The sequence below is a fragment of the Harpia harpyja genome, chromosome Z (genome assembly GCF_026419915.1).
Source record: "Harpia harpyja isolate bHarHar1 chromosome Z, bHarHar1 primary haplotype, whole genome shotgun sequence".
Taxonomy (NCBI): domain Eukaryota; kingdom Metazoa; phylum Chordata; class Aves; order Accipitriformes; family Accipitridae; genus Harpia; species Harpia harpyja.
The window spans coordinates 97,251,383-97,271,141 of record NC_068969.1 but is presented as its reverse complement, the minus strand read 5'-3'; the positions used below and the strand labels follow the sequence as shown (position 1 = coordinate 97,271,141).

At 39.8% G+C, this 19,759-nt stretch overlaps 1 protein-coding gene and 1 long non-coding RNA gene across 10 annotated transcripts in view; one reads left to right on the top strand and one right to left on the bottom strand.

The window, feature by feature from the left end:
- The window catches only part of LOC128137586 (uncharacterized), a 47,504-nt gene that overhangs the window by 13,326 nt on the left and 14,419 nt on the right, over window positions 1-19,759 (top strand). For 2 of the 4 annotated variants that reach the window (XR_008233745.1, XR_008233744.1), the window contains exons 2-4: window positions 1,759-1,837; window positions 9,792-9,897; window positions 14,276-14,353. This is a non-coding gene — a long non-coding RNA (uncharacterized LOC128137586). Of the gene's footprint in view, window positions 1-1,758; window positions 1,838-2,688; window positions 3,225-5,635; window positions 5,753-9,791; window positions 9,898-14,275; window positions 14,354-19,759 lie in introns of those variants that run through there. The other 2 variants (XR_008233743.1, XR_008233746.1) reach the window with 2 other exon arrangements.
- ANKRD55 (ankyrin repeat domain 55) overlaps window positions 17,477-19,759 on the bottom strand; it is a 47,501-nt gene continuing 45,218 nt past the window's right edge. For 5 of the 6 annotated variants that reach the window (XM_052778658.1, XM_052778659.1, XM_052778661.1 and 2 more), the window contains one exon: window positions 17,477-18,230. In XM_052778658.1, the coding sequence (XP_052634618.1) occupies window positions 17,962-18,230 (269 nt within the window). In that variant the 3' untranslated portion in view covers window positions 17,477-17,961. The other variant, XM_052778660.1, reaches the window with a different exon arrangement.

Sequence of the window (19,759 nt, the reverse complement as noted above, 5' to 3'; positions counted from 1 at the left end):
GCTGTTGAGTTGGACTCAACAGTTGGACTGGGCTCCTGTTGTCAAATACTGTAGGGTTCTGCTGACCTCTACTAACCCCTCTTGTTTATATGGAACCTAAGTGATCAGTACCATGAATTTGCAATGATTTACAGGAAAAAGCTCAAGAATATGGATTATCATAAAAATTACCTTATTTCATCTTTAACTTACAACTTGACTTAACATAGCAGTTAAAAGATTTTAGAGGTTATAGCCCATACTTAAAGTGAAGTTGGTATCCCCTTCTAAAGTCACTTCAGGGAGGATGAAGCTCAGACTCATGAAGGAGTGGAAATAAACCTGTCACTATGCTCTTAAGACAGGTTACTGCTCGGAAATTAATAAGAAGAAAATACTTACTTGCAATTATAACAGGCAAGACGTTTTGAATTACCTACAGACATATGGGATCATTGTGAAAGTATCTTGAACTATTCAGAAACTTTATAAAATACTGTTATACAAAAGTGAAGTCATTCCAAGATCCAGCAGTATCCTTTTCGTTTTTTTCCCATGTTGTTAACTGAGGAGAAAAAGTGTTCTAGGATATATAAAGCCTGTATCTGGTAAAATAAATCCTTACTTCAGCAGCAACTGTCTTATCCTTTATGAGACTTTTTACTGTTAATGCAGTGTATCTGTGTTAAATGAGGTTGATCTATATGTGCTAGTTTTGTAGCACTAATTTTTTTGCGGATGAGTCTAAAATGCAGACAAAAAAATGACATCCCTCTGGCAGACAGAATTCTTTTTCTGCAGGGGAATTTAATCTGTTGTGTGCACAAAATATGTAATGACCAAATAATGTTTTGAGAAAGTTGCCCATGTACAAATGGAGGCTGAAAAACAAAGTTTCCTTGGAAAACCTTAATGTATAAAAGAAGAAGTAGAGGGAAATTCTGATCTCACTGAAGTTAAGTTTTTTCCATTGTCTTTTACAAGGTCAGTTTTCATCTTCAGTTTTCCAAGAATAGGCTACCTAGGTGAGTAAGTGAGATCTAACCAAAAATGTAAAGAAAAGTCATGGTAACAGAGGTCTTCCACATTTTGAGCCTTTAACAGTACTTTTTTTATGGTGCATATCTTTTCAGTTACTGTAGATTTTTGAAACATATCTTGGTTTTTGAAACATTGATGACAGCACTAGTGTCAATTCCTTTATGAAATGAAGCTCCAGTGTAATGGAGAAGTGAAATGGAAAAACAAGAAAACAAGGACAGGATGCTTACTGCTTGACTGACTGACATACACGCGGCTTGAAAGGAAAGGAAACACAGCAAATCCACTTCCTATTTGAGTCAAACCCTAGTGCTAAAAAAAGAACTAGGGATAGTAACAGCAACGTAAGTTGTCTGAAAAGGGCCCCATATTGTCAAGGTAAAAAGGAGGAAAAGGCAAGTAAGAAGATTATTGAAGAGATACAGAGCACATTGTGGCTTTGTCAGCCATATTTTGGGTAGTGTATAAATTTTAGCTTCTGCAAGAAAAAGAAAAAATTTCTTTTATTATTTACCTTACACAAAGAATTATAAATTGCTTACACTAAGCTGCTTTGAGCAATAGATTGCTTTAAAACCCCACCAAATTTCAACATTTCAGTCTTCTCTATTTCTTGCACTAAAACCTCTGGGGTTTCTGGCAGTTTTTGATTACATTTATAAAATGGGCATACAACTCACTCTCCTGTGAAAAACAAATGTATTTCACTGATTATTGTTAATACGTTATATTTCCTAGGTCACTTCTTTGAATTTTGCTGATGATAGTACTTGCCTACTTTTGAAGAGTATGTAAAGACCTGAGGTGATGACAGCAGGTACAGCAAACGTTGTGTTGTCTAATGTTGGTATGGGAAATGCCTCCTAGCCTAGCAACTAATAACACAAGAATGAGATTTGATAATTTTATCACCTTAGTCTAATGTTAGTTGTGGTATACTAGTAGTAGAGTCAAACCCTGCACTGTTCCCCTCAGATACAAGTTTGTTAAGGCTTTTCCTTGCAGCCTATACTTCCTAGGCAACAATCAACTTTTAAGTGGGATCTGACATGCATTTAAACGAATGGTTTGAATTTGCGTGCCAGACTGTATAAATTTACTGACTCCAGACCATTCAGAATCTGTAAAATTTTCATTTTTTTGGGACATCTGTTATTTTGCTAAGCCTGATCACCAAGCAAAGCCCTTTGTGTCCTCCACTAACCATGATTAACCATCTGGCAGCTATCTGTAGATTTAGTTTCCCAAACCATAATTTCTTTCCAGTGCTAAGCCTAGGAGGACGACTAGGGGCCTCCATTGGCGTCTGCTTTTTTGTTATTTTAAAAAATTACTTCCAGTATTTCTGCCCAGTACTTAGCATCCTTATTTACTTTAGAGTATTTCCAGCAGATGGAGAGGAATGTTCCATTTTCCTCACATTCAGCACATTTCCAAAGAATGCTGATTTCTTTTTTTGGGCTATAATGGAACAAGATACCACTGGAATAATATGTTTCATAAGGGTTTTCTTTGATGGTTGCACTTCTTGATGATCCCAGAGATCTCTTAGATGCTACTGTTCATCATCTTATCTTGTGTTGCTTTGACTATGCCATAAAAGCAGAATCGTAGTCTGGAGAGCCATTCTGAAGAAGTGCTCCAAGTCTTCTCTACTGTGTCTTACAGCACTGCATTCATGAAAACCATGCTAACCATGTCTGACAATTACAATTTAGAAAACAAACAACTGCTTCAGCTTACAGGAAGAGCAAAATAGTGCTCAATTCCAAGATAGTAAGACTTGTTAGAAAAGCAAAACAAAACATTGTTATCTGCTGTTTTTCTCCTGGTTTGGAAAAGTGCCAAATTTGCATGCTGTGGGGGCTTGTAGAAGCTTTAAATTATAAAGACTAACTCTACATTTTTAGTAGTGCTTTGTGTCAGTGACCTGGCTTCCACACCCTTTGCTACAATATACAGGATTTATATTCTAAATATATGAATCAATACCATTGCAAGGCTGGAAAGCACAAACTTTCCATGAACTTAACAGTGTTGTGAAACCAGTGAAGCTATGTTGAAGTTATGTTGCATTGAAGTGGTTTACTGTTACGGGTGATGAGGATGGTGCTGTACTTTACCTTTGTAATGTAATGTCAGAAAGAAGAAAAACTGCTGCTTTCCACTACACATTTTGTGGCCCACTTGCAAGTTGTACATAGGTAAGACTATTTTGAGGAGTCTTCTCAGTAGCCAGATTACTACATTTGCAGTGAAACAATTCTGTTCTAAGCCTAGGAAGTACAGATAAGAATTAAAATAGAAACATTAATATAAACTTTGTGGTTAAATAATTATTGGTAGCAGGAAGTCTGCCTTCCCAGTTTTTTCATCAGCTGATTCATCCAGATCAGGTCTTGTATCAGTTCTGAACAGGCTGAATTCAGTATAGTGTAGAAAGTGTCATAGGGGTTTCTGAACTTTTTCAGTGTATGGTAAGAGAGGCTGTGGGTAGTGTAGCTACATGATAGGCTTCTCTGTATGTGCATAGAGAATTATTATGCAGGACACAGAATAGGTTTAAATAACATTAGTAGGGAAAGTCGAAGGAAGGACCATGGGAATAGGTCATGGTTTCTAATATTTCTAGGCTGCAACAGAGGCAGAAGCTGTTTCAGAGTGTGTTCTGGGAGAGAGGGTGTGGAAGGTTGTGAAGTCCTCAGGGAACTCATGATTTGGCAGGTGAATTCTGCCTTCACAAACACGCTCATAGCCTGTAGCTCCTGGCATCTTGCCTGTTTTTCTGGTTTGAAAAGGGAGGGGTCAATGTCCATGTATAAAAGTACCTCTGTCTACAGTTCACCTCAAATAGTTTTTGAGTAGCTGCCACACTTTCTAGCAGTTTGAGGCCTTAAGCCTCAAAGTCTGTGATGGAGAAACTTTTTTTCTAAAAGCACCAGGGAACATAAAATATATATTTTTTGTGTTGTTTTTTTTTTTTTTAAATATAAACACTTGAACTACATTGGAAATCTTGTTCTGATACAAACTGGAGTTTGTCCTAAAGAGTATGAGAAATATTTGGGCAAAAAGATGTTTGTCTTTCTATTTTCACTTTCTACATTAAATCATTCAAAGCTTGTGGGTGCTGATTATACTATTTCCTCTTCTTGTAATGCTCTTCTCTAATACACTCATGTAAGCATTGCTGCAAATGGGTCTGTTGTCTTTCTTTTTTCTTTTCACTTCAGGAGTGTGAGTCTAAAAAAAGAGTTTTAAAATTCTAAAAATCTCAACTATTTAGAAAAATGCTTTAAATGCTTTGTAATACTAAGAAAACATCAAGTATTTATACTAAATATTTCTGGAGGCTCTTGTGACATGAGACAAAAAGCGTTCTGAAAGCCCTACTGCCCTTATCTGCTGGTATGTTTTGCAGTCCAACAGCATCCCAGAGCTCTACAAATGTTATTTTAAAACTGACTGGAACATTTGAAGCTAAATCACTTACTTGGTTCTGACTGGCCCAACATGACTCTACAGTGATTTCACACTAACATATGCAAGAATCCAAGCAGCTGTATTTTTCAACTGGCCTTTTTGTATCTGTCCTACGCCAAATCCAATCTTCCATTTTAGAGAATACGTTTAAATCTCTGGCTACTAAAAATAGTAATGGGAATGAGGTAAGGGGTGAGAGATGGTCTGCAGGAGGATTAAAGGGCACTCTGTGTAAAAGATCCTTCAAAAGAGTGAAGCTATGTAACTGTTGAAAGAACGTGGATTTCCTTGTTTATATACATTGCTGACATGTTTGGAGGAGCACAGACTGTTATCATTAATTTTAAAATATCTAATCCTTAGAGAAAGCCTAAGGAATTATGCATATGTGATGATTATATTCTATCCAATGCTAAAATGCAGCCCCTCCCTAGGGTGGAACACAGTGACTGTTAAAGAGGGCTTATCAGCACTACAAGGGTTGTATGTATCTGTGTTAATAAATCCATCCTGTCATTTCACAGTGAGAAAGGTGAAGTTCTATGCACAGTGCATAACTAGGAAGGACAGGCAGTGCATATGCAATGTCTGTAAAACTGATAAAATCCCACATTCAGATAAAATGGGAATATGACAATATAAGCTTATGAAAATCAAATAGCAAGGACATTAGTCTTATTTGGAAGACTCTGTTGCATTGCAATGACAATATGAAGGGTTTCACTCTATTTGAGAATTAAAAGGCCCCAAGAGAGTAGTGCTACAGGGAAAACAACCACCAGAGGTGTAAGAAAGAGAAAGCAGACCTTTCACACTTGAATGGTTTCATCAAAGTGTCATGTAAAGCACCATTTATTTCATTGCTGAACGTTGTTTCACAGAGCTCACATAAAGAAAAACACAATGGGCAATGAAGTTCGTGACTTTTACGATTTTCTTACCATAGTTCTATGGAGAAGCAGGCGAATTTTACAACATGCTATCAGCAAATATTCTTTCTGATTCATGGATGTCAGAAATGGATAAGCTTAGCCTTGCTTTCTCCAAATAACATATCTATCTTTTACACCTGGAGGATCTGAATTAAGGAGATAAAAGGAAAAACCACTCCCTACTACTCTGTAAGCTTCATTTCCTGTTGAGCCATGTTGATAACCAGGGTGACTGATATTAATGGAGAATGACATGAGAATAGCACCATTTTCAGTCATTAACTGCAAACGGGCACCATATTTTCAATTTCAGAAAGGTACTAACAAGTATGGCTGAATCAAGAAACCAACCAAGACATCTTTGCTGTTTTACCTTGACCAAATTGTTTAATTTCACCACTGCTGTTACTCTAGCTACTCTATGTGTAGCCTGCTTATTTCAGTTCTAAATTTTGCGATTACAGGGTCTACTTCTTGTAATGTATTTACACAGTAAGAAGCACAATGAGATTTAAGTCTTCACTGGAATGTCCAGGTGCTACTTTGATATATCAATTACAAACAGTTAAATAAGTAGTCACGTCTTATGTATAAAAGATGGACTTTAGCGCAATTAGAGTCTAATGGAACAAGAATGAATAGTAAAAGATTTGCCTGCAGCTTGGGAGAGGACGGATGCAGTCTGAGGCAATGCTGGCTTCTTCCACAAGCTGTATTTCCAGTTATGCTTACTGCAAAGTGAAAGAGTATTTTGCATAATGGAATTTGCAATTTTTTTTGCTGTTTAAGCCAACCACACAAATCACACCCTAAATGGTTTCTCTTTTATAAATCCCAGTACAACTTACTGTCACGTGCCCCACTGCTCAGTGACATTCCACTCTCTCATAAACGTATTTCTTGGTTACTTTCTTAAACTCTTGCTAGAGGCTATTAAGCGTACTTGCCAGTAAGATCTTAATTTAAATTGGATAAGTATTCCCAGAAAGTCAAAACTGTTAGCACAGTCCTAGCACTATATGGCACAGCTGTACAAAGCTGAACAGTTTGCATGTATATAGAACACATTCCTGAGGTGGTGCCTGAGCTAGCTATGTTGGTGCTGGCCAGTATGAATGGGTGGTGTGAAAATCAGTGTGTGTTCACAGCAGAAGGTCACCAGGAATCCACAAGAAAAGGGAGAGTCACTGTTAGGATGACAAGGGGAAGAGAAGGAGTAGGCTCCTCTGCCTGGAAAGCAGGTTCCCATTTTTGAATGCAGAACCTGGAACTGTTTTCTGGTGTTTGTTTCTTTGTATGTAGGAAGCATAGCCCTGCAGATACTCTTGAAAAATAATCAGATCAAGTCAGACACCATGCTGCTACCTCTCATGAATATCTTATTTTGATTTATTTGCTGGTCACTTAGGATCCAGTGGCAATAGTTGCTTTCACAACTACTGTGAATACCTCGTTGTCGTGGTTTAACCCCAGCCAGCAACTAAACACCACGCAGCCGCTCACTCACTCCCCCCCCACCCAGTGGGATGGGGGAGAAAATCGGGAAAAGAAGCAAAACCCGTGGGTTGAGATAAGAACGGTTTAATAGAACAGAAAAGAAGAAACTAATGATGATAATGATAACACTAATAAAATGACAACAGCAATAATGAAAGGATTGGAATGTACAAATGATGCGCAGTGCAATTGCTCACCACCCGCTGACCGACACCCAGCCAGTCCCCCGAGCGGCGAATCCCTGCCCCCACTTCCCCGTTCCTATACTGGATGGGACGTCCCATGGTATGGAATACACCGTTGGCCAGTTTGGGTCAGCTGCCCTGGCTGTGTCCTGTGCCAACTCCTTGTGCCCCTCCAGCTTTCTCGCTGGCTGGGCATGAGAAGCTGAAAAATCCTTGACTTTAGTCTAAACACTAACTGAGCAACAACTGAAAACATCAGTGTTATCCACATTCTTCGCATACTGAACTCAAAACATAGCACTGTACCAGCTACTAGGAAGACAGTTAACTCTATCCCAGCTGAAACCAGGACACTCCTTGAAGCTCTTGATTTAGCTCAGATCACATTGTGAGCTTCACCTTGGAAATGTGGCATCTTGTGGTTGTTCCTCAGTTCCTTCCTTCCCCCTTGGCAACAGCTTTCCAGAGTGCCTCTGTATGGGCACATGGGACTCAGAGCTCAACACATCATTGTCATCTTTCCTTCCATTTTGTTGCTATGCTGCTCTGTTGTGCCGAACTAGGCACTACCATTTCCTCTTTGCAGGGGATTGGGGTGGCAAGTGTGAGCCTAAGGAAGCAAGTTCTGATTTAAAAATAGTGTATCATACTAAACCATTGAGAACACCACTGAAATAAGTGAAGGTAACATACCATTTTTATAAAGAAAGCGACATTTTTTTCAGGGTACACAGCAGAAATGAACTGGTTTTGTTTTCCTAGAATTTCAACATTCAGGTGACACTCCTTTACCATTAAAAACAAAACCAAAAACCTACCCAACCACCCCACATCACCAAGTATTCTTATTCAATGTTTTCTTATTCACTGTACAGACAAGACTACATACTCTGGGAGACCTGCCCAGGAAGATTGGGTAATCAGTTTAAAAATGACAAACTGACAGTTTTAGTAAAAAAAAAACCAAAACCAAAACAAAAACGCCTGAACAAATACATGTTGTTACACTGAGGTGGTACACCATACCCTGATGTACTGGAACTAATTACAACCATTTGATGTTGTGACATGGCTGTTTGAGAGTTCATATAATGTGTGTTTCCAATAAAGCATCACATTACTGTGTGTTGATGGCATTAAGGAGTTAACACTAAGGAGTTAACACTGTTCATCCTACCATGTGTATAACATTTCAACAGCTGGAGGGTCAGTGCTGACTACTTTCTGGGATCTCCTGAGAACAGAAGAAAGGAATACTCCTGAGCAGAATTCAGACTCTTGAAGAAATCCAGATGGCTGCCAAATCAAAAGTGTCACTAGGGTATTCTTCTCCCCAAAAATTCTCTCTTGAGCTGAGATACAATTTCTGTTATGAAAATATATTTAAAAATAGCTCGAGAGTTGGTTTCTCAGACTAACTCTAGGATTGAGATTGTTGTAGATGTGCTTGAAAGGAAGTAGTTCACACCTGTGGTGGCATTTCTTTGAAGGTCTCTTTATTTAGAGAACATTTTGACACAGATCTCTGACATCTCTCAGCTTCAGGCAGCTGAGGAATTAAAATTTTTCTTGAAGAATGTTTGGAATAGAAAAATCAACTTGACTGTCAATGTAATACTGTTACATAGTTAAATAATACAATGTGGTTATGCATAGCAACCAACACCCCAACTCTGTTGTGTGGAATGCAGAATTTGTCACGCTCTTGCAGATTGTAAACTTGCAGAAATGCACATAAATGTGAGAATTAGCTTGATGTTCTGACAGAGTAGAGAAGGTGGCCCAGAGGGTAAGTAAAGCTTCTACTTACGTAATGGCATATTCAAAGAAAACCATAAACAGTGAAGGTTAGTGCAGAGAGGAAAGTCTACAGGCTTTATTCACATTTTAAATTAGGATAATTTAAGTCATCACTTGAAACAATTGGTACTTGTTAGTTTCAGCTGGCCCAGCTGTTGAACTTAGCCCAACATTTGGGTTAGTAAATTAGGATTATGGAGTTTAGAACATTAAACAAGGGAGTTATGCTAATGTGGATTTTATTTCCCTGGCTGCACGTATCTGGGTGGCACAGTAATACAAGAAACTTTTCAGAGGAGTAGACTGCTGGCTGAAACAGAGTGTGTCAGTAGAGAACTGAACTCATCCTACAGCTTTCCAGTGGCCTCCATGGCCTGAGTTGAAACTTGTGATTTAAATTTTACTGCAAGGGTTTTCCATTTGTTGCAAATGGAGAACATGACAACCTTCCGTCTCCTCAGCACTTTCCTATGGTTAACCTGTAAATACAGCTCTGCATTCCCAAGTGCTGGTCACCCCCCATCTTGTTTGGGTGAAAATGATGTGCCAAGGTGCTTAACAACTGATGCTACCCAAGAAAGGTTGTGCTGACCTCATGTACCATTTTTGGTGTCCCTCCATGGGCAGTACTACAGGGCAGCAGCATTTCGATTTGGATCAGCTAGAGGATGTGAAACAAAGCCATTCTCTGTGAGAACGGCTGCAGCTCTCCTATGTGGTAACAGTCATTGTTCAGTGAGTATTACAGAAAACCTGCTGTAGGTATTATATGATGAGTTCAGTTAGAATTCACAAAACATGTCGGGAGAGCAGCTGGAACATGCTCTTTACATATTAGCTTGTTTAATCTCTTTTCTGTTGTTTGGAATGGCAGAGTGGTACTGTGACTCCAAAATCTCTTCCATCCTCTAAGGAGATTGAGGAGATGAGAGGACAAGGAGGATCAAGGAGACGAAGGAAGAGCTAATCTCAGCTGGCAGGTAATTTATGCAGTGCAACTCTATGCCTTTCCGAGCCCAGACAGTAATCACACAAAGTGACTGCCATAAAGAAGGTTGTCACTTAATTTTCCTGAAGATAAAGGCTCTTTCTCAGTCCTTTACTACTGCTCTGAGACTGTGGTTCCTGGCCAAGATGCCCAGCATCCTGCATGAACTGTCCATCGCTGTGGGTAATGTTGCTTTTCAGACTGTCAGTGATAGCACTGTGACTACCACACACACCCCAGCAAGAGCTTTGCAGCTGAGCTGGCCAAGGTGGCCTTTGGCCAAGAATAAGCATAGGCTAGTGGCCAGGATCTGCTGTCAGACTCTGACTCTCTGCACTGTGCCCTGAGGAGACCCATTTATAATCTTTACTTTTCAGCCCTTAATTTTTTTCCTGCGTTTCTCCACCTGATTGTCATAAATACTGAACACTCATAAGCAAGTTCCCATAAGGAGGGAAAACAGAAGCTGCATTTTGGAGGTTTAACACTTGAGCACTGAAGATAGCTCCCAACCCTTGTTCTGAGAAGCCACTATTGGAAATCTAGTGTCTAATCTTTCTGCCTTAATTTCTTCATGTGTGACATTGGGATAATATTATTTACTAGCCTACTGGGAAGGTTTCAGTGATTGAGTGATTACTTTTTGTTAAGTGCTAAATTTCATTAGAACTTGTAAAAATATCCTCCAGTTTGCTACAAGATCTCTGTGGATTTTAGTAACCAGGTGCTATCCTCACATAAAAGCTGAGAGGAGAATAAAACCTCTGTGAAAGCAGACTATCTTCCTGTTTACCACCTTATTAGAGAGCACAAGAAGCGTGCAAAAACTGGTGCTTGTTTTTTTCCATTTAGATAAAGAGCTTACCCTGGTTCCTGCCACAGTTTTACAGTCTGTTTTTGACACTTGTCTGACATGTGCTGATCTTACATTTGCAAAAATAACATTGAAAACTGATGTTGATATATTTGATGGTATTGATGTCAAAATTTTCTTTGTGAAAAAGAATTCGGAAAAGTATTTCTTGCTGTTGTGAACCAAGAGACTTAGGACCTCATAATTACCGCGGTTAAGAAGGTGGTGTCTGAATTCTCAATGACTACTCCAAGAAAAGGTATAATATAGCTGAAAGTTCTGACACACTGGTTTTTGCATTTCTGAAACTACCTAGTATGAGTAGTTTGCATCAGGAGCAGTGTAGGAGAGGCTTGAGCTCTGCTTTTAAAGTGCCTATAAATGCAGCATTTGATTAAGTGTACAGTAGGCATGTATATAAAAGTGAAAACAATAAAATCCTGATGTAAATTCATCAGGCATAAAAAAACCCCAACAGAACAGAAGGAATTTGAAGGACAGCAAGGGCACAAATTGCTTCTCATGGCCTGTGCCACTGACAAGTCCCTACGTCCCTGAGTGGAAATTTCCATGCACATTTATTATCATGAACCCTGTTAGTGGGCATGATTTTGTGTCTCATGAAGAAACTTAAGCAATGGCAAATCAGAAGCAGCTTTCCCAAGATAAATCTTGGAACCCACAATGAAACTAGGATGGCAAATCTATTTAAAGGAAATTCAATCTTTTAAAGATGTTTAGCTGAGAGGAAGACCACAGGGATAATGACAAACTTCAGGTGGCTTCAGTCTGTAGTTTCTAGGACATTCTGAAAAAAATGCCCAAATCAACAATGGGAGGAAAATCTCTGTAAGATCACAACATAGTGAACAGTGGAAGAAACACTAGACACTGTAACAGGAGAGGCCAAAGCACAAAAATATTTTTAGAATTTCAAGTATTAGAATTTTCAAAAGCATCCAACCCCTTTCTGATAAATTCCCTACACAGGATGTCTCTTTGGATCAACAGCCAGAGGGTGAATGAACCTTTAAGAAGCTCCAGACCTCCAGATCAGAAAAAAAGTATATCTGTCTGGTGCTAGGATTTGGACAGAATGGGAGGCAGAGCCTCCCTCTGGGTTAAGTTATCTTTTGACAGTTTGGTTTAGCTGTTCTTATTAATACATCTCTGCCTTATTTCCAAGAGTCTACCACAAATAGTCACTTCAGAAACAGGACAGGTTTGGCAAATTTCAGAAACTGAAAATGTAGTCTTTACAACTGTATATTTAATATAGCCTTTCTGGTTAGACCTTATATTTTTTCCTTCGTTGGATGATATTTACCCTCAACTTCTGTGTATGAAAAAAACAGTCCCATTTATTCTCCATCATTTAAGTGCAGCCAGCTGTTCATGCACTGTGGGAAGGTCTCCCTTCATAGTTTTCAGTAGATGTGCAAAGCTACTTTCAGCTCAGTTGGCAAGCTGAAATTACAGCTGAAGTTTGTGGCACTGTGTGAGCATGGGATCTGCCTCTGGCTCCTTCTCCTCACTTGTCCTTTTACCAAACTAATCTTCCTGATGTAATCTTGGTAGGGAAGGCTATGACTGTGGGGTCTTTTGTGGTGGTGATGTTGGCTACAGAGACACATTGGGAGGGCTGGACCGAGCCTTAGTGCATTGATGTGTTTAGACAGTTTCAGTCTGCTCCTGTGTGATACAAGGAACTGCACCACAGCTTTCTTCCAAAGGATGGGATCCCACATGCTGAGCACAGAAACATTGACAAAGGTGCAGGAAGGCACATGTCCTTGGAGTCAAGTATTCCTCTTGGACAGGTATGAACACCCCCTTGACTCTGCAGGTTCTTCCTGGTGTTTGCAGAGCAGCAGAAGGTCACACCATGATGCCAAGTAGCCTAGAGCACTGCAAACAGTGAGGCGGGGAATGGAAAGTTACTGCAGGGGGCTGTACCATGTAGGTGTCTGCAGACCTTACAAGGCTCAGTCGTAGCAGCAGAAGGCAGGCCTTTGACAGTGTTGGCTGGCAGGGAGGGAACATTTGGACTTTAGGATCCTGATGGGCCTGGAGTTTATTTCTTGGCTCTGTGTCAAGTGCTTCACATCAAGTACTACCCACTGCCCTTGGTTAGAGGTGGCTTTGATGCTGGACACCTGATAACCTCTGGTCTAAACTGTCTCTCTCCTAATGCTGAGTTTTTCCACTAATAGGGACAGCGCAGGAAAATCTTTGCTTTCTCTGAAACTAAGGAACATACGAAAAACCTATGAAAATAATGAGAGAAAAATTCCACTTTTAAAATACAAAGGCAAATAATGTATACTTTCAATACTTCTGTCTTCTTCTAAGTCATTATTATAAAGCAGATGCAGAGTAACAGGTCTGATGACTCGTGATGATAGTAGTATGATCAGAGGAGCTCTTATAGACCTATTAGAATTGTTTGAAATGTTGCTATGCTTTTATGTCCTGAAGTGGTAACTGTGATGCTTCTGGTGTTTTGTAGTGGAAAAATATATGGATTGTGCAGACTCCTCTTTGCTGATGGTAAAAGAATGCAGTGTATTTTGGGTGAAGGGTCAGAGATCTCCACCTCTGGCAGTGGTAGGGGTGTTTAAAATGCTATATTAGGGCTGAATTTTAGAGGATATAGCTTCCTCTTTAGGTATTTATACAAGAAAATTAGCCTGCTCATCAGACACTCTGCTCATCAATAGAATAGCCTTTGAAAGATCCCCATAATACTGGATGATCCTTTGTTTTACATATGAACATTTTTCTTTGTTTTAAATAATGGACTAGTGTTAACCTCCTGCAGAGTTTACTGGAAGAGTGGACCATTCCATTTGGTATCAATGTGTAAGTAAATGGTCCTCTGGAATAAAGGCTGCACCATTTTTAGAAGCATTTTCAAATTCTGTTCATAAGAATTGTATATAGAATGTAGATCATGTTCCAGTGAGGAAGTATATTGTGTTTTGGTCAGAAAACGTATCCTGTATTATGTATATTTTCTTAGCTCTCCGTGCCAAGCCAAACTCCCCAGACACCTAAGTACTGCAACACTCTATGAGTTAACACTCAACTAGTGCCACAGAATAATGTGCCAGAGATATTTAATCACTAGACAGAGTAAAAAAAAATCTCTGTCATGACCTACTGACCAGACATTTCTTGGCAATTGCTAATCAACTGTGCTAGCCTTTTATTGTCTCTCCTGCCATTATCTTCCAGGAAGGGTCAGAGCAAGAGGTTAGTGTAGCTGAAGTAGTTATTGGTTCATTTGTTATCTTTCATGCAGTAAGCTGCAGTCAACAGTCTGCTCTCCTCTGAAGGTGAAAGACTTCAACTTAATTTGACTTGTTCATTTACTGTAGAATTTGGCTATCAATCCCCAAAGATAAGAATATTTCCTTGTGGGAACATTTCTGAGAATAATTTTTAGTGGTTTCTATGAGCATTAATTTTTAAAAGAGATATATTTGGTAATTGTGAACTACTTCTTTATTGACAGTTTACAGAAGAAACACATTAGAAAAGTGACCTGGATCTTAGTTCAGATTACCATGTATTTAAGACTGTCTCTGTTCAGGTAAGTACTGTATTCTGTGCTTACTTTTGAACAGGCAATTAGATTTGCATTCCTTTCCTGAAAAAGTCTATTTGCTGGGTTGGAGACCCAAGGAAAAAAACATTCCTTCCTAGAAAAAGATAAGGAAAAAAGGGGGAAATGATAGGAAAAAAATCAGCTAGCAGATGTCTCCTGTCACACAAACTGATTGTATAGAGAGGAGGCAGTGGTAATGTGTGTTTCTAGCTTCAAGTGTCTGCACCTGAAATTCTGCATTTTTGAGCAAAATTAATGTGAAAGACAGTGTTATCTTTGTTCAAAAATTGTTCATTATTCAGCTTTGTCTGCCCATGCTGCGTTAACAAAGCACTGCTGAATAGGAAAACCAGAAAGCTGATTACTTCCTTTCTGGGAATGGAAGTGTCTAGCCTAAGGCATGGGGGAATGTCTCTCCCTTTCTCTCTTGCTGTAATACTGGAAACATTTGAAATTTGTTCAAGCCTCTATGGGAAGCCAACACAGACTGCTCCTGTATCTTTGTCTCCAGCATGGAACTGCAGCTGGCAAAGAAATGGGCGCCACCACAGCTTTTATATGATTGCCATTAGGGAGCCCCGGACTCTCCCGGTCCCTGGGCAGGCAGGGTAACACAAGAGATGAGAGAGATTCACCCCCTCTCTCAAAGCCAATAATAGCAATGGGGATTCCCTTCTACTCAGGAAAAACATGGAGTTGCAGCACATGACTTGCCTCTTTTGAGGTGTCCCAGTTGATAGCAAAAAGCTTGGTTTTCTTACCAACTCAAAATGGCTAGAGTGGCGATGGAGTTACAAACATTTGACCTCACTGGGATTTCCTTGCTGTGACAGCTGGTCTTCTCTTCCTTCCACACACTATACCCATTCCCAAGCAGTGTGTTAAACTAAAGATAATTAATCTCTGCCAGAGTGGTTACTTTGGGCTCTCACTCTGCAAAGACAAACCTCATTCTCCTCATGTCTACACTGACACAGTTAACATAGAAGTAATTTGCTGCTGGCCAGAGCCATATGAACTAGTTTTTCCTTCTCCTCTGTGCAGTCTGCACCAAAACCATCTGCTCTGTACCATTTGATAGTGGCTTAACATCTGCACTGAAGCTTGAATATTTCTAGGAACTGACTTATGAACCACTTGCCTCTTGTGTGAGGCCACAGGGAGAGGTACAAAAGGGCTGGAGTTAGAACAGGGAATTCGGGGGTTGCAGCTGGTGGACTTCCAGGGCAGACAAGCTTAGGGGCTCTGGAGACCAGAGTAGCTCAGACAGTGAGTCCATGGACCAAAAGCCAGTCTGATACATTGTAGGACGGACTCTGGACTTTTCAGTGAGGCTGGACTAGGCAGGACTGGTCAGCTGCAAAGACAGAACATGACAGAATTGATTTTTCCTTTAACAGAGTGTGCTTCTGTCATGCCGTATTTCTTCTGTCTAGCCTCAGGGACTAGGTTGCCTGTCAGGCTGTCCTGGTTTCAGCTGGGATAGAGTTAATTGTCTTCCTAGTAGCTGGTATGATGCTATGTTTTGGGTTCAGTATGCGAAGAATGTTGATAACACTGACGTTCTCAGTTGTTGCTAAGTAGTGTTTAGACTAAAGTCAACGATTTTTCAGCTTCTCATGCCCAGCCAGCGAGAAAGCTGGAGGGGCACAAGAAGTTGGCACAGGACGCAGCCAGGGCAGCTGACCCAAACTGGCCAACGGTGTATTCCATACGGTGTGACACCACATCTAGTGTATAAACTGGGGGGAGTGGGGGCGGGGAATCGCCACTCAGGGACTAGCTGGGTGTCAATCGACAGGTGGTGAGCAATTGCACTGCATGTCATTTGTACATTCCAATCCTTTTATTATTGCTGTTGTCATTTTATTAGTGTTATCATTATCGTTATTAGTTTCTTCTTTTCTGTTCTATTAAACCGTTCTTATCTCAACCCATGAGTTTTACTTCTTTTCCCGATTTTCTCCCCCATCCCACTGGGTGGCGGGGAGTGAGTGAGCAGCTGTGTGGTGCCTAGTTGCTGGCTGGGGTTAAACCACAACACAGGTCCAAGCACATGAGCTTTCTACTTTCACAGATTTCAGCAAGAAGCTAGAGGTTTACATCACTTGTTGAATTTGAGCTTTATACCCTGACATTTGGATTAGATGTTTAAAAATAAAATATCCTTTTATTTGTGTGCAAAAGTTCCCTCTTCGCTGTGTTGCATCAGAGCACCTGTTGTTGTGCTCTGCTTTTTTCTTTCTGGGACTGTCTGCGACAGCCACCAGCCGTCCTTCTATTTACAGTCATTACCACAAGGAAATTGGAAACTGCAGCTACTGGGACGTGATTACCTTCTCTTTCACGTCAGGTTTGTCTTTTACTGTGACACAGCAAAAGAAATGTTTGTACAGCTAATAAAACATTTAGAGATAAACAGAAATGCCACATCCTGGTTGAATGAACTGCTGATGTAGAGCTACTGTAAGACAGGTTTATTAGCAATGGTGTTACAGAAGGGGTGACAAAAGGGGACTATCCCTCCCCTCCCCCTGCCAACAGTAATGGCTACAGCCCCTCTGTAATCAGAAGCAGGGAAGCCTCTAGAATAACAGCAGCAAGATTTAGATAAGAATCCTGAAGCAAGCAGAGGCTGGTGTCTTTGTCGGCCTCTAGGAAAGGACAGTCTTGTGAAATGTTTAGTCAAAGACTTATAGCACTTGCCAAGGCTCTTGACTGAACAGCACTCTAGTTAGATTTCCTTCTTCAGTTCAGTGATCAAAGTGATGAAATAATGCCTAATAACTCAGGACCATGCAGTCCTTGTTTTATGAAAATTATAATACACAATTGCATTTTTGTCACTGAGGAACACGAAGAATTAAATGAAAGACATTTAATTCTTCGTGTTCCTCAGTGACAAAAATGACATCTGTCAGTGCAATTAAAATGACATCTGTCAGTGACATCTGTCAGTGCAATTAACAGTTTTGAACAGTGTGTGCTATAGCCCTGTCTGTCCCACAGAGATTAGTGTTTCATTGTATTTTTTTAGCTTGTTGAATTCACAAACCCCACAACCTTGCAATGTAGAAAATATGTGAAAAACAGAGCCAAACCCCCTCATTTGCTAAAACTGCCTTTTATTCTGAGCTTATTGTTTTAATCTTAAAAAGGTGTTTTTGATGGCACACAGCCTCAGAATCAGCACCTTTGCATTTACAAACTACAGAGAATCCCTGTCAATTTATGTTTCCCTTATTCCGCCTTTTAAATCACGCAGAAAATCTTACTCTTTGTTCCTGTTTTCTGGCTTAACAGCACATTGCTGCAACAAGACTGCACAGTATGAGGATTCCATTCACAAAATAGATTTACAGCACTGTGAAATACTGATTTAGTCACTTCATCATAAATGAAAACTATAATGAAAATGCCTATATAAATGCACAGTGCAGCTTTTGTGATGTGCTACCCTTTCTTGTTTTTTGTTCATTTACCCTCCAGTTCACAAGAGCATCGTTAGTGCAAAATTAATGAGATTTTACTGTACAGTTACCTTGTAACAAGCTCTTAGATATATTTCAACTGAGTGAGGCCAGTGTAATGAGTTAATTTTCAGTGTCTGGTTTGGTGAGAGATTTCTCAAGCTCTTCTGCAGGGTTAGATTTCTTCTGGCTTGGGATAGCAGGTAGGACACAGCTTGGTTTCAGAGGCTCTCCTGATAGACCAGGCAAGAGAGAATAGAGCAAATGACTCGGAGAATGTCCCCTTTTCTGGGATCTGGAGGTTGGGGCTGGTGGGAGAGTAACTGCACCAGTCCTTAGGGAATTTAAAGGCAGTGACTTAAACTTCTTAGCACCCTGAGATGGTAGCTGGACTGGAGGAAAAAGAAAAAGAGAGAGAGTGCACAGAAAGTGAAAAGCATGACTTTTTTACAGATGAATTTGCTGCTTTCTTTGAACTGTTGTTTGTTTGTCTTGTGTTGTGTGTACTCAAACCTGCATTTGAAAAATTTGATCAAAATATGAGTAAAAATACCACTAAAGCCTGGCAGAGCTAATATTCAACTGAAGAAAACAACTCCAGTGTTAAGTGATTTACTTTGTGTTTGGTGATCAATAAGACTTGATAAGTTCAAAGGTTTACTTTTGATAAACAGAGAATCTGTAGTTTGTCTGAAGGAGACTTGGTCTGTTTGGAGAGATTTCCACAAGACACATTTTCATCAAAAAACACAGGCTGCCTGAAACAGAAATGTTCCATGGGAATATATTATTTTTAACAAAACCTTTGTGGGAGGATGCTGTATTAACCAGGGTAAATACTGATCAAAATCTTAGGAAGGTGAAATGGAAGAATGTGGGACACTGTCTGGGTAGTTCTAGGCACAGTCAATCATGAAGATAGGTCCACACGTGCTCTGGAAGTCACAAGCCACAAAAGTATCCCACTAAGACCCACACTGAAACACAAGAGCCACAGCTGTTGTATGCCTCGTGTGTCATCAGTCTTGTAAGAAACTGTGGAGTTAGATCACCCTTAATCTCCACCTCACACTCAGCAGTGTAACATTGTTTGTGCTTTATAGTTAATATAGTTTTATATCTTCTCTAAATCGAAATGCTCAAGCTCCTTCATTCAGGCAACTCACTAATTTCCTGATTTTTTAAAAGGAGAATTCAAAACCTTAATTGTAGACCTGTTTTTTTCTGCCTTGGAATTTATTGTGAATTGCATTAGTTTCTTTTCATTTAAATCTCCATTTTATTCACAAGTTCTTTTTATACAAATAGTTCGTGTTTTTCTGTTTAACCATATGAAGGGTTCTCTATTAGAGATAACACCATCTCTGTTTTAGCTAGAGAATCTTCCTTGCAATTTTTCACGCTATATTTCCTTGGTTGCATTCTCATTCCATCTGTGATTTCCTTCCATCTGCATCTGTTGTGATGAATATATGAGAGGCTATTAACGTTTTCCTCTGAGATGTTCTAGTTTGAGTTTCATCTTACTAGTCATGGCAGCCTCCAGAAGGTTATTTGGATTCTCTGTCTATTTCTCTGGCTTCATCCTTTAAAACTAACCACAAATGCTTCCTAGTGGTCAGGTATTAACCATTCTTTGAGCCAACTGCTTCTCCGCAGATGGGTATCATGCTTATGTCCTGGTTCTTTACATGCAGGAAGAATCCTGCTGTAAAGCGCTGTGCTCAAAAGGTGACCATCTCAGCCTGTCATTATCATTCCATTTCCTGGTGAACTCCAATGAAAACCTGAGTGTTCATGTTTGCATTTTTCCTGGCAGCCCCTTTGGGTATTCCCTTTCCATAACCTCTGACAGAAATTTTCATGGTGCAGGTTCAGGGAAATTCTGCAGAAATGAGGAAAGGAGAAGAGTATTGTCTCT